We start from the raw sequence: 16,293 nt of genomic DNA, 5'->3' as shown, positions 1-16,293 counted from the left end.
AGGGACTGGGGATGTAGTTAGGTTTGTACAGTCTGGTGATATACCAGGGACTGGGGATGCAGTTAGGTTTGTATGCAGTCTGATGATATACCAGGGACTGGGGATGCAGTTAGGTTTGTACAGTCTGGTGATATACCAGGGACTGGGGATGTAGTTAGGTTTGTACAGTCTGATGATATACCAGGGACTGGGGATGCAGTTAGGTTTGTACAGTCTGGTGATATACCAGGGACTGGGGATGCAGTTAGGTTTGTATGCAGTCTGATGATATACCAGGGACTGGGGATGCAGTTAGGTTTGTATGCAGTCTGATGATATACCAGGGACTGGGGATGCAGTTAGGTTTGTACAGTCTGGTGATATACCAGGGACTGGGGATGCAGTTAGGTTTGTACAGTCTGGTGATATACCAGGGACTGGGATGCAGTTAGGTTTGTACAGTCTGGTGATATACCAGGGACTGGGGATGTAGTTAGGTTTGTACAGTCTGATGATATACCAGGGACTGGGGATGCAGTTAGGTTTGTACAGTCTGGTGATATACCAGGGACTGGGGATGCACTTAGGTTTGTACAGTCTGGTGATATACCAGGGACTGGGATGCAGTTAGGTTTGTACAGTCTGGTGATATACCAGGGACTGGGGATGTAGTTAGGTTTGTATGTAGTCTGGTGATATACCAGGGACTGGGGATGCAGTTAGGTTTGTATACAGTCTGATGATATACCAGGGACTGGGGATGCAGTTAGGTTTGTACAGTCTGATGATATACCAGGGACTGGGGATGTAGTTAGGTTTGTACAGTCTGATGATATACCAGGGACTGGGGATGCCGTTAGGTTTGTACAGTCTGGTGATATACCAGGGCCTGGACATGCAGTTAGGTTTGTTTTCCTCTAGCTACTCTCCAGTTTGCTCCCAGCAGCGTTAATAGAACATAGATCACTGTTCAACTAGGCTGCAGAGTTCCTATTTTGACAGATAATTCAACCAGTGTGACCAGTGGGTTTCTTTAAATGAATGAATATGAAACTGCCTTAAATACAGATGTGAAGGACAGTATGTTTTAAATTCTCACTCAAAATATGCACTGCTCTTTTTGAACGTCTCAATATAATATTATTATTTAATGAAAGGAATGAAAAATACATTTGTGTGCAACAACAACTGCGTTTCCCTCCAGTCAGCAGACGGCGATGTGCGTCTTTCAGGCGATGCTGCAGCGTGACGTATAATCTAGTGGACGGAACACTTCTTCAACAACATCTAGTCAGCCACCTCGGTAGCCAACAGCCGAAACATTTAGACTGTTTCTGTGCATATTTGCCTCTGTTTTTTAAATATACTTCTGACATCTAGTTAATTTCCCCCATTTAAATGTTATAGGTACATTGTTAGTCAACTAGCTGGCTTGATAAATTAGCCTAGCACTAAACTAGTCGCTCATGCTAACTAGCTAGCTAGCTAACATCCCCGAACATGAGCTCCCTAAACTACTCCCCTCCTGTTAAAGAAGAGGAGGTCTGCTGGACGGAGAAAGAAGCTCTGGGGCTGAACATTGTCGTGAAAGAGGAGAAGGAAGAGGAGGATGTCACAGTAAAACAAGAAGTAGAGGGTGAGGCTGTTACCGTGAAAGAAGAAGAGAAAGACGTTTCAGTGAAAGAAGAAGATGCGTTCAGAGTGAAAGAGGAGGAGGATGTTACAGTAAAAGAAGAGGAAGAGGTGAAAGAGGAGGATGTAGTTTTTGAAGTGAAGGAGGGGAAACAGGGAGAGAGAACTGTCATATTGACAGAGGAGTCAGGAGATCTGATTACCACCAGTAAGTACTGTCTTAAAAACGGGCTCTAACTGCAAAGGTTTTGAACGAATGTGTTGTTTTAAAGCAGCATGCTACTGAAATTCTATACTTGAAAATGTTGTTCTGTACTATAGGAATTTATGTTATAATATAATGTTGAAGCTACATTTTAAATCCCTGAATGCTGATTGGCTGACAGCCGTGGTATATCAGGCCGTATACCATGGGTATGACAACATGTATTTTTACTGTTCTGATTACGTTGGTAACCAGTTTATAATAGCAATAAGACACCTCAGTGATAGATGGCCAATATACCACGGCTAAGGGCTGTATCCAGGTACTCTGTGTTGCGTCGTGCATAAGGACAGTCTTTAACCGTGCTATATTGGCCATATACCACACTTCCTCTGGTCTTATTGCTTAACTGTAACATGTGTATACCATCAGAGTCCCTCCCACCACAAAATCACAACTTAATTGTCTCACAGAATGGCAAACAAGTTATAAATGAAACTTTTGATGTGTGTCTATTGTAGGCCTTGTGTGGAGTGTGTATACCAACAAAAAGCAGATTTCTAAATAATGTTGGAGAAATACATAAAATAAGATGCATTATTGACATGAAATGGACATGTGTTATGGGGAGACTGAACATATTAGCAAAAGGACAAGCGTTTTGGGGAGACTGAACATATTAGCAAACGTTTGTAAGTCTACAAAAAAACATAAAATAAAATAGCCATTTCAAGGAAAGGCTGAACTAAAGAATTATCATTTAGAAAGTATGGTAATTATTACTTTAGAGATGAAGTGGGACACCAACAAAATGTTATTTACATTGGATCAAATACAGCCTATAACATGACATTATCTATTATTATAGAGCTCTGATCAGCCTATAACATGACATTATCTATTATTATAGAGCTCTGATCAGCCTATAACATGACATTATCTATTATTATAGAGCTCTGATCAGCCTATAAACATGATCTATTATTATAGAGCTCTGCTCAGCCTATAACATGACATTATCTATTATTATAGAGCTCTGATCAGCCTATAACATGACATTATCTATTATTATAGAGCTCTGCTCAGCCTATAAACATGACATTATCTATTATTATAGAGCTCTGCTCAGCCTATAACATGACATTATCTATTATTATAGAGCTCTGATCAGCCTATAACATGACATTATCTATTATTATAGAGCTCTGATCAGCCTATAACATGACATTATCTATTATTATAGAGCTCTGATCAGCCTATAACATGACATTATCTATTATTATAGAGCTCTGATCAGCCTATAACATGACATTATCTATTATTATAGAGCTCTGTTCAGCCTATAAACATGATCTATTATTATAGAGCTCTGATCAGCCTGTAAACATGACATTATCTATTATTATAGAGCTCTGATCAGCCTATAACATGACATTATCTATTATTATAGAGCTCTGATCAGCCTATAACATGACATTATCTATTATTATAGAGCTCTGATCAGCCTATAAACATGACATTATCTATTATTATAGAGCTCTGATCAGCCTATAACATGACATTATCTATTATTATAGAGCTCTGATCAGCCTATAAACATGACATTATCTATTATTATAGAGCTCTAATCAGCCTATAACATGACATTATCTATTATTATAGAGCTCTGATCAGCCTATAACATGACATTATCTATTATTATAGAGCTCTGTTCAGCCTGTAAACATGACATTATCTATTATTATAGAGCTCTGATCAGCCTATAAACATGACATTATCTATTATTATAGAGCTCTGTTCAGCCTATAAACATGATCTATTATTATAGAGCTCTGCTCAGCCTATAACATGACATTATCTATTATTATAGAGCTCTGATCAGCCTATAAACATGACATTATCTATTATTATAGAGCTCTGATCAGCCTATAACATGACATTATCTATTATTATAGAGCTCTGATCAGCCTATAACATGACATTATCTATTATTATAGAGCTCTGATCAGCCTATAAACATGACATTATCTATTATTATAGAGCTCTGATCAGCCTATAACATGACATTATCTATTATTATAGAGCTCTGATCAGCCTATAACATGACATTATCTATTATTATAGAGCTCTGATCAGCCTATAAACATGACATTATCTATTATTATAGAGCTCTGATCAGCCTATAAACATGACATTATCTATTATTATAGAGCTCTGATCAGCCTATAAACATGATCTATTATTATAGAGCTCTGATCAGCCTATAACATGACATTATCTATTATTATAGAGCTCTGATCAGCCTGTAAACATGACATTATCTATTATTATAGAGCTCTGATCAGCCTATAACATGACATTATCTATTATTATAGAGCTCTGATCAGCCTATAACATGACATTATCTATTATTATAGAGCTCTGTTCAGCCTATAAACATGACATTATCTATTATTATAGAGCTCTGATCAGCCTATAAACATGACATTATCTATTATTATAGAGCTCTGATCAGCCTATAACATGACATTATCTATTATTATAGAGCTCTGATCAGCCTATAACATGATCTATTATTATAGAGCTCTGATCAGCCTATAACATGACATTATCTATTATTATAGAGCTCTGATCAGCCTATAACATGACATTATCTATTATTATAGAGCTCTGATCAGCCTATAAACATGACATTATCTATTATTATAGAGCTCTGATCAGCCTATAAACATGACATTATCTATTATTATAGAGCTCTGATCAGCCTATAAACATGACATTATCTATTATTATAGAGCTCTGATCAGCCTATAAACATGATCTATTATTATAGAGCTCTAATCAGCCTATAAACATGACATTATCTATTATTATAGAGCTCTGATCAGCCTATAAACATGACATTATCTATTATTATAGAGCTCTGATCAGCCTATAAACATGACATTATCTATTATTATAGAGCTCTGATCAGCCTATAAACATGATCTATTATTATAGAGCTCTAATCAGCCTATAAACATGACATTATCTATTATTATAGAGCTCTGATCAGCCTATAAACATGACATTATCTATTATTATAGAGCTCTGATCAGCCTATAAACATGACATTATCTATTATTATAGAGCTCTGATCAGCCTATAAACATGACATTATCTATTATTATAGAGCTCTGTTCAGCCTATAAACATGATCTATTATTATAGAGCTCTGCTCAGCCTATAAACATGACATTATCTATTATTATAGAGCTCTGATCAGCCTGTAAACATGACATTATCTATTATTGTAGAGCTCTGTTCAGCCTATAAACATGACATTATCTATTATTAAAGAGCTCTGTTCAGCCTATAAACATGACATTATCTATTATTATAGAGCTCTGATCAGCCTATAAACATGACATTATCTATTATTATAGAGCTCTGATCAGCCTGTAAACATGACATTATCTATTATTGTAGAGCTCTGCTCAGCCTGTAAACATGACATTATCTATTATTGTAGAGCTCTGCTCAGCCTATAAACATGACATTATCTATTATTATAGAGCTCTGCTCAGCCTATAACATGACATTATCTATTATTATAGAGCTCTGATCAGCCTATAAACATGACATTATCTATTATTATAGAGCTCTGATCAGCCTATAACATGACATTATCTATTATTATAGAGCTCTGATCAGCCTATAAACATGACATTATCTATTATTATAGAGCTCTAATCAGCCTATAACATGACATTATCTATTATTATAGAGCTCTGATCAGCCTATAACATGACATTATCTATTATTATAGAGCTCTGTTCAGCCTGTAAACATGACATTATCTATTATTATAGAGCTCTGATCAGCCTATAAACATGACATTATCTATTATTATAGAGCTCTGTTCAGCCTATAAACATGATCTATTATTATAGAGCTCTGCTCAGCCTATAACATGACATTATCTATTATTATAGAGCTCTGATCAGCCTATAAACATGACATTATCTATTATTATAGAGCTCTGATCAGCCTATAACATGACATTATCTATTATTATAGAGCTCTGATCAGCCTATAACATGACATTATCTATTATTATAGAGCTCTGATCAGCCTATAAACATGACATTATCTATTATTATAGAGCTCTGATCAGCCTATAACATGACATTATCTATTATTATAGAGCTCTGATCAGCCTATAACATGACATTATCTATTATTATAGAGCTCTGATCAGCCTATAAACATGACATTATCTATTATTATAGAGCTCTGATCAGCCTATAAACATGACATTATCTATTATTATAGAGCTCTGATCAGCCTATAAACATGATCTATTATTATAGAGCTCTGATCAGCCTATAACATGACATTATCTATTATTATAGAGCTCTGATCAGCCTGTAAACATGACATTATCTATTATTATAGAGCTCTGATCAGCCTATAACATGACATTATCTATTATTATAGAGCTCTGATCAGCCTATAACATGACATTATCTATTATTATAGAGCTCTGTTCAGCCTATAAACATGACATTATCTATTATTATAGAGCTCTGATCAGCCTATAAACATGACATTATCTATTATTATAGAGCTCTGATCAGCCTATAACATGACATTATCTATTATTATAGAGCTCTGATCAGCCTATAACATGATCTATTATTATAGAGCTCTGATCAGCCTATAACATGACATTATCTATTATTATAGAGCTCTGATCAGCCTATAACATGACATTATCTATTATTATAGAGCTCTGATCAGCCTATAAACATGACATTATCTATTATTATAGAGCTCTGATCAGCCTATAAACATGACATTATCTATTATTATAGAGCTCTGATCAGCCTATAAACATGACATTATCTATTATTATAGAGCTCTGATCAGCCTATAAACATGATCTATTATTATAGAGCTCTAATCAGCCTATAAACATGACATTATCTATTATTATAGAGCTCTGATCAGCCTATAAACATGACATTATCTATTATTATAGAGCTCTGATCAGCCTATAAACATGACATTATCTATTATTATAGAGCTCTGATCAGCCTATAAACATGATCTATTATTATAGAGCTCTAATCAGCCTATAAACATGACATTATCTATTATTATAGAGCTCTGATCAGCCTATAAACATGACATTATCTATTATTATAGAGCTCTGATCAGCCTATAAACATGACATTATCTATTATTATAGAGCTCTGATCAGCCTATAAACATGACATTATCTATTATTATAGAGCTCTGTTCAGCCTATAAACATGATCTATTATTATAGAGCTCTGCTCAGCCTATAAACATGACATTATCTATTATTATAGAGCTCTGATCAGCCTGTAAACATGACATTATCTATTATTGTAGAGCTCTGTTCAGCCTATAAACATGACATTATCTATTATTAAAGAGCTCTGTTCAGCCTATAAACATGACATTATCTATTATTATAGAGCTCTGATCAGCCTATAAACATGACATTATCTATTATTATAGAGCTCTGATCAGCCTGTAAACATGACATTATCTATTATTGTAGAGCTCTGCTCAGCCTGTAAACATGACATTATCTATTATTGTAGAGCTCTGCTCAGCCTATAAACATGACATTATCTATTATTATAGAGCTCTGCTCAGCCTATAAACATGATCTATTATTATAGAGCTCTGATCAGCCTATAAACATTATCTATTATTATAGAGCTCTGCTCAGCTTATAAACATGACATTATCTATTATTATAGAGCTCTGATCAGCCTATAAACATGATCTATTATTATAGAGCTCTGCTCAGCCTATAAACATGATCTATTATTATAGAGCTCTGTTCAGCCTATAAACATGACATTATTTATTATTATAGAGCTCTGATCAGCCTGTAAACATGACATGATCTATTATTATAGAGCTCTGCTCAGCCTATAAACATGACATTATCTATTATTATAGAGCTCTGTTCAGCCTATAAACATGACATTATCTATTATTATAGAGCTCTGATCAGCCTATAAACATGATCTATTATTATAGAGCTCTGCTCAGCCTATAAACATGATCTATTATTATAGAGCTCTGTTCAGCCTATAAACATGACATTATTTATTATTATAGAGCTCTGATCAGCCTGTAAACATGACATGATCTATTATTATAGAGCTCTGCTCAGCCTATAAACATGACATTATCTATTATTATAGAGCTCTGTTCAGCCTATAAACATGACATTATCTATTATTATAGAGCTCTGCTCAGCCTATAAACATGACATTATCTATTATTATAGAGCTCTGTTCAGCCTGAAGACATGACATTATCTATTATTATAGAGCTCTGATCAGCCTATAACATGACATTATCTATTATTATAGAGCTCTGATCAGCCTATAACATGACATTATCTATTATTATAGAGCTCTGATCAGCCTATAAACATGACATTATCTATTATTATAGAGCTCTGATCAGCCTATAAACATGACATTATCTATTATTATAGAGCTCTGATCAGCCTATAAACATGACATTATCTATTATTATAGAGCTCTGATCAGCCTATAAACATGATCTATTATTATAGAGCTCTAATCAGCCTATAAACATGACATTATCTATTATTATAGAGCTCTGATCAGCCTATAAACATGACATTATCTATTATTATAGAGCTCTGATCAGCCTATAAACATGACATTATCTATTATTATAGAGCTCTGATCAGCCTATAAACATGATCTATTATTATAGAGCTCTAATCAGCCTATAAACATGACATTATCTATTATTATAGAGCTCTGATCAGCCTATAAACATGACATTATCTATTATTATAGAGCTCTGATCAGCCTATAAACATGACATTATCTATTATTATAGAGCTCTGATCAGCCTATAAACATGACATTATCTATTATTATAGAGCTCTGTTCAGCCTATAAACATGATCTATTATTATAGAGCTCTGCTCAGCCTATAAACATGACATTATCTATTATTATAGAGCTCTGATCAGCCTGTAAACATGACATTATCTATTATTGTAGAGCTCTGTTCAGCCTATAAACATGACATTATCTATTATTAAAGAGCTCTGTTCAGCCTATAAACATGACATTATCTATTATTATAGAGCTCTGATCAGCCTATAAACATGACATTATCTATTATTATAGAGCTCTGATCAGCCTGTAAACATGACATTATCTATTATTGTAGAGCTCTGCTCAGCCTGTAAACATGACATTATCTATTATTGTAGAGCTCTGCTCAGCCTATAAACATGACATTATCTATTATTATAGAGCTCTGCTCAGCCTATAACATGACATTATCTATTATTATAGAGCTCTGATCAGCCTATAAACATGACATTATCTATTATTATAGAGCTCTGATCAGCCTATAACATGACATTATCTATTATTATAGAGCTCTGATCAGCCTATAAACATGACATTATCTATTATTATAGAGCTCTAATCAGCCTATAACATGACATTATCTATTATTATAGAGCTCTGATCAGCCTATAACATGACATTATCTATTATTATAGAGCTCTGTTCAGCCTGTAAACATGACATTATCTATTATTATAGAGCTCTGATCAGCCTATAAACATGACATTATCTATTATTATAGAGCTCTGTTCAGCCTATAAACATGATCTATTATTATAGAGCTCTGCTCAGCCTATAACATGACATTATCTATTATTATAGAGCTCTGATCAGCCTATAAACATGACATTATCTATTATTATAGAGCTCTGATCAGCCTATAACATGAAATTATCTATTATTATAGAGCTCTGATCAGCCTATAACATGACATTATCTATTATTATAGAGCTCTGATCAGCCTATAAACATGACATTATCTATTATTATAGAGCTCTGATCAGCCTATAACATGACATTATCTATTATTATAGAGCTCTGATCAGCCTATAACATGACATTATCTATTATTATAGAGCTCTGATCAGCCTATAAACATGACATTATCTATTATTATAGAGCTCTGATCAGCCTATAAACATGACATTATCTATTATTATAGAGCTCTGATCAGCCTATAAACATGATCTATTATTATAGAGCTCTGATCAGCCTATAACATGACATTATCTATTATTATAGAGCTCTGATCAGCCTGTAAACATGACATTATCTATTATTATAGAGCTCTGATCAGCCTATAACATGACATTATCTATTATTATAGAGCTCTGATCAGCCTATAACATGACATTATCTATTATTATAGAGCTCTGTTCAGCCTATAAACATGACATTATCTATTATTATAGAGCTCTGATCAGCCTATAAACATGACATTATCTATTATTATAGAGCTCTGATCAGCCTATAACATGACATTATCTATTATTATAGAGCTCTGATCAGCCTATAACATGATCTATTATTATAGAGCTCTGATCAGCCTATAACATGACATTATCTATTATTATAGAGCTCTGATCAGCCTATAACATGACATTATCTATTATTATAGAGCTCTGATCAGCCTATAAACATGACATTATCTATTATTATAGAGCTCTGATCAGCCTATAAACATGACATTATCTATTATTATAGAGCTCTGATCAGCCTATAAACATGACATTATCTATTATTATAGAGCTCTGATCAGCCTATAAACATGATCTATTATTATAGAGCTCTAATCAGCCTATAAACATGACATTATCTATTATTATAGAGCTCTGATCAGCCTATAAACATGACATTATCTATTATTATAGAGCTCTGATCAGCCTATAAACATGACATTATCTATTATTATAGAGCTCTGATCAGCCTATAAACATGATCTATTATTATAGAGCTCTAATCAGCCTATAAACATGACATTATCTATTATTATAGAGCTCTGATCAGCCTATAAACATGACATTATCTATTATTATAGAGCTCTGATCAGCCTATAAACATGACATTATCTATTATTATAGAGCTCTGATCAGCCTATAAACATGACATTATCTATTATTATAGAGCTCTGTTCAGCCTATAAACATGATCTATTATTATAGAGCTCTGCTCAGCCTATAAACATGACATTATCTATTATTATAGAGCTCTGATCAGCCTGTAAACATGACATTATCTATTATTGTAGAGCTCTGTTCAGCCTATAAACATGACATTATCTATTATTAAAGAGCTCTGTTCAGCCTATAAACATGACATTATCTATTATTATAGAGCTCTGATCAGCCTATAAACATGACATTATCTATTATTATAGAGCTCTGATCAGCCTGTAAACATGACATTATCTATTATTGTAGAGCTCTGCTCAGCCTGTAAACATGACATTATCTATTATTGTAGAGCTCTGCTCAGCCTATAAACATGACATTATCTATTATTATAGAGCTCTGCTCAGCCTATAAACATGATCTATTATTATAGAGCTCTGATCAGCCTATAAACATGATCTATTATTATAGAGCTCTGCTCAGCTTATAAACATGACATTATCTATTATTATAGAGCTCTGATCAGCCTATAAACATGATCTATTATTATAGAGCTCTGCTCAGCCTATAAACATGATCTATTATTATAGAGCTCTGTTCAGCCTATAAACATGACATTATTTATTATTATAGAGCTCTGATCAGCCTGTAAACATGACATGATCTATTATTATAGAGCTCTGCTCAGCCTATAAACATGACATTATCTATTATTATAGAGCTCTGTTCAGCCTATAAACATGACATTATCTATTATTATAGAGCTCTGATCAGCCTATAAACATGATCTATTATTATAGAGCTCTGCTCAGCCTATAAACATGATCTATTATTATAGAGCTCTGTTCAGCCTATAAACATGACATTATTTATTATTATAGAGCTCTGATCAGCCTGTAAACATGACATGATCTATTATTATAGAGCTCTGCTCAGCCTATAAACATGACATTATCTATTATTATAGAGCTCTGTTCAGCCTATAAACATGACATTATCTATTATTATAGAGCTCTGCTCAGCCTATAAACATGACATTATCTATTATTATAGAGCTCTGTTCAGCCTGAAGACATGACATTATCTATTATTATAGAGCTCTGATCAGCCTGTAAACATGACATTATCTATTATTATAGAGCTCTGATCAGCCTGGAAACATGACATTATCTATTATTATAGAGCTCTGATCAGCCTGTAAACATGACATTATCTATTATTATAGAGCTCTGATTAGCCTGTAAACATGACATTATCTATTATTATAGAGCTCTGCTCAGCCTATAAACATGACATTATCTATTATTATAGAGCTCTGATCAGCCTGAAGACATGACATTATCTATTATTATAGAGCTCTGCTCAGCCTATAAACATGACATGATCTATTATTATAGAGCTCTGATCAGCCTATAAACATGACGTTATCTATTATTATAGAGCTCTGATCAGCCTATAAACATGGCATTATCTATTATTGTAGAGCTCTGTTCAGCCTATAAACATGATCTATTATTATAGAGCTCTGCTCAGCCTATAAACATTATCTATTATTATAGAGCTCTGATCAGCCTGTAAACATGACATTATCTATTATTATAGAGCTGTGATCAGCCTGTAAACATGACATTATTTATTATTATAGAGCTCTGCTCAGCCTATAGACATGACATTATCTATTATTATACAGCTCTGCTCAGCCTATAAACATGATCTATTATTATACAGCTCTGCTCAGCCTATAAACATGACATTATCTATTATTATAGAGCTCTGCTCAGCCTAAAATACGACATTATGTAGCCTGGCAGGTAGGAGCCAGTAACCGAAAGGTTGCTGGATCAAATCCCCGAGCTGACAAGGTAAAAACGCTGTCATTCTGCCCCTGAGCAAGGAAGTTAACCCACTGTTCCCTGGCTGCCGATGACGTGGATGTCTATTAAGGCAGCCCCCCGCACCTCTCTGATTCAGAGGGGTTGGGTTAAATACGGGAAACACATTTCAGTTGAATCCATTCAGTTGACTAGGTATCCCCCTTTCCCTATTGTAGAGCTCTGCTCAGCCTATAAACATGTGAGAAAGATTAGATTTTATGTTCTACATTATTATTATTATTAGGGCAGCCACCAAGTTTTTATTAAATTATGTAATGTTCTGAAAACTGACTTCAGGTTTTTGAGGAATCTAGCCTCACAGGAAGACAGTTTTATTTTATGGAGGTTTAATTCAGTTCTCTGTTTAATATTGAACTAAATACTCTGTCTTTGGTAGGAGAGGGACCAGACTCTCACTCTGACAGCGGGGAGACTCCTTCAGGGGAACCAGACCCAGAGACGCCCAAACCAGCGAGACAACACCACTGTTCCCAGTGTGAAAAGAGTTTTAAGTGGTTAAGGAACCTGAAAGTACATGAGAGAACGCATACAGGAGAAAACCCTTACGAATGCTCCCACTGTGGAAAGAGTTTTACCAAGTTAGGGAACCTAAAAGAGCATGAGAGGACACACACAAGAGAAAAGAGTTTCCAATGTTCCCAGTGTGGAAAGAGGTTTACCCAGTTACGGTACCTGAAACAACATGAAGAAATACACACAGAAGATAGGAAGACCTACCACTGCTCTCAGTGTGGAAAGATATTTACTGGGTTAGGGAACCTGAAAATACATATGAGAAGACACTCTGGAGAGAAGCCGTACCACTGTTCCCACGGTGTAAAGAGTTTTACTCAGTTAGGGAGCCTGAAACCACATGAGAGGGGACACACTGGAGAGAAGCCTTATCACTGTTCCCACTGTGGAAGGAATTTTAGGTGGTATGCGAGCCTGAAGGAGCATGAGAGAATACACACAGGAGAAAAGCCTTACCACTGTTCCAATAGTGAAAATAGTTTTACCCATCGAGGGAGCCTGAAAGCGCATGAGAGAATACACTCAGGAGAAAAGCCTTACAAATGTTCCCGATGTGAAAAGAGTTTTACCCGGTTAGGGAGCCTGAAAAAGCATGAGAGAACACACACAGGAGAAAAGCCTTTCCAACATACTAATACACAGGAGGAGAAGACATACCACTGCTCTCATTGTGAAAAGACATTTTCCCAGTCAGAGGACCTGAAATCACATGAGAGAATAGAGAGGCTGTGTTCTGACTTATGTTTTTGATTGAGAAATTGTGTTTTTGTTCATTCTACATTAAATAATATTGTATGAATGAAATCATACTGAAAAATAGGTCTACATGTTTTTCCCAGCTCAAGACATGATCATGTCGAAAAAATCGGACTAAAAGAGTAAAAAAAAATGTTTTGATTATGAACTTAAGATTGATTGAATGCAGGTGTAAACCCCTAAATGTTGTTCACTATATCATTGGGATATTTCAAACATGTTAATTATTAAATATATTGATATTAGTATTTCTTCATTCAGATTGTCATTGTAAATGCGTATTGGTTCTCAATTGACATATCTGATTAAATAAATGTGAAATAAAGTAAATGCCATATTATTTTTGGGAAGTCTATTTGGTTCTATGTTGGGACTATAAGAATATTTTGAAGATAAATACACAAGGCAGAGTACGAGAGAGACAGAGGACGAGAGGTCAGTACAGTACTAACAACCAATGGAAATAGTGTTTTTTCCTGTAATAGGGAGTTATTGATCAGTGGTTCAGCAACATGGGAGGATGTAGATGTACACTACCGTTCAACAGTTTGGGGTCACTTAGAAATAACCTTGTTTTTAAAAGAAAGCAATTTTTTGTCCATTAAAATAACATCAAATTGATCTGAAATACAGTGTAGACATTGTTAATGTTGTAAATGACTATTGTAGCTGGAAACAGATGATTATTAATGGAATATCTACATAGGCGTACAGAGGCCCATTATCAGCAACCATCTCTCCTGTGTTCCTATGGCACGTTGTGTTAGTTAATCCAAGTTTATCATTTTAAAAGGCTAATTGATCATTAGAAAACCCTTTTGCAATTATGTCAGCACAGCTGAAAACTGTTGTTATGATTAAAGAAGCAATAAAACTGGTCTGCTTTAGACTAGTTGAGTATCTGGAGCATCAATGTAACCTCTCAAATTCATAGACAGGTGTCGCGTCTTTTTTACCCAAAAGTAGTTTTTTACCCGGAGACTGTAGTGCTACTTTCTCAAAATGAACATAAATGCTGTAGGGGGAGGGTTCTGGTGTTTTACCAGGAGACTGGGGCCGATCCCCATTTAGGAATGTATGTCTTGCTTACTCACACTCTGCATGTGTTGATACCTGGCTGAAAACCCTCACAGTTGTTGGCCAACAGATTTTGTCATGGAGTTTTCATTCAATAGGGTTTAGAGTACATTTCATCTTAAGCCATTCTTTTAAATACGGTAATACCTTTAATTAGAATGTTGTGCCTTTAAATACCTTTTCATTCTAATTTTGTTGACGGACTCAATAGAATACACGGAGTCAGAAACTAGGGATCAATTCAAGAAAGTCATCATTCGTCTCTGTTTCAACACCAACTGGTAGATTTAAAAATACTCTGATCTTATAGATTATTTAGGTACATTTTAGGGTTAGGAAAGTATGTATGAATCATAAAAACAATAGTCCTATAAATCTACCCTAATTCTTACTAATCATGGAAGTTTGATGACAACGGCCCAATCCTACATTTACATAAGTGTTCAGACCCTTAACTCAGTACTTTGTTGAAACACCTTTGGCAGCGATTACAGCCTTGAGTCTTCTTGGGTATGACACTAGAAGCTTGGCACATCTGTATTTGGGTAGTTTCTTCCATTCTTCTCTGCAGATCCTCTCAAGCTCTGTCAGGTTGGATGGGGAGCATCGCTGCACAACTATTTTCAGGTCTCTCCAGAGATGTTTGATCGGGTTCAAGTCCGGGCTCTGGCTGGACCACTCAAGGACAACAGTGCAATAATATGTAACAACTTCACAACAAATACACACATCTAAAGTAAAGGAATGGAATTAAGAATATATAAATATTTGGATGAGCAATGTCAGAGTGGCATAGACTAAAATACAGTAGAATAGTATAGAATACAGTATATACATATGAGATGAGTAATACATAGACAGATACAGTAGAATAGGATAGAATACAGTATATACATATGAGATGAGTAATACATAGACTAAGATACAGTAGAATAGGATAGAATACAGTATATACATATGAGATGAGTAATACATAGACAGATACAGTAGAATAGGATAGAATACAGTATATACATATGAGATGAGTAATGCATAGAGAGATACAGTAGAATAGGATAGAATACAGTATATACATATGAGATGAGTAATACATAGACAGATACAGTAGAATAGGATAGAATACAGTATATACATATGAGATGAGTAATGCATAGAGAGATACAGTAGAATAGGATAGAATACAGTATATACATATG

At 34.5% G+C, this 16,293-nt stretch overlaps 2 protein-coding genes across 2 annotated transcripts in view; both read left to right on the top strand.

The window, feature by feature from the left end:
* Positions 1-16,293, top strand: part of LOC145875960 (uncharacterized) — a 220,933-nt gene that overhangs the window by 9,888 nt on the left and 194,752 nt on the right. The window lies entirely within an intron of this gene.
* Positions 899-14,148, top strand: LOC123732966 (uncharacterized). Its single transcript, XM_045712308.2, has 2 exons — positions 899-1,819; positions 13,128-14,148. The coding sequence occupies exons 1-2, from the start codon at positions 1,480-1,482 to the stop codon at positions 14,012-14,014; spliced, it is 1,227 nt and encodes a 408-aa protein (XP_045568264.1). The 5' UTR covers positions 899-1,479; the 3' UTR covers positions 14,015-14,148.

This window comes from Salmo salar, unplaced genomic scaffold (genome assembly GCF_965601325.2).
Source record: "Salmo salar unplaced genomic scaffold, fSalSal1 ptg000408l, whole genome shotgun sequence".
Classification (NCBI taxonomy): Eukaryota; Metazoa; Chordata; class Actinopteri; order Salmoniformes; family Salmonidae; genus Salmo; species Salmo salar.
This window is presented reverse-complemented; position numbering and strand designations above follow the sequence as displayed.

Excerpts from the sequence above, each read along its gene's own strand:
- LOC123732966 (XM_045712308.2), top strand. The coding sequence starts at position 1,480 with ATGAGCTCCCTAAACTACTCCCCTCCTGTTAAAGAAGAGGAGGTCTGC. Across the intron at positions 1,820-13,127 it reads AGGAGATCTGATTACCACCA|GAGAGGGACCAGACTCTCAC; the intron begins GTAAGTACTGTC and ends TGTCTTTGGTAG.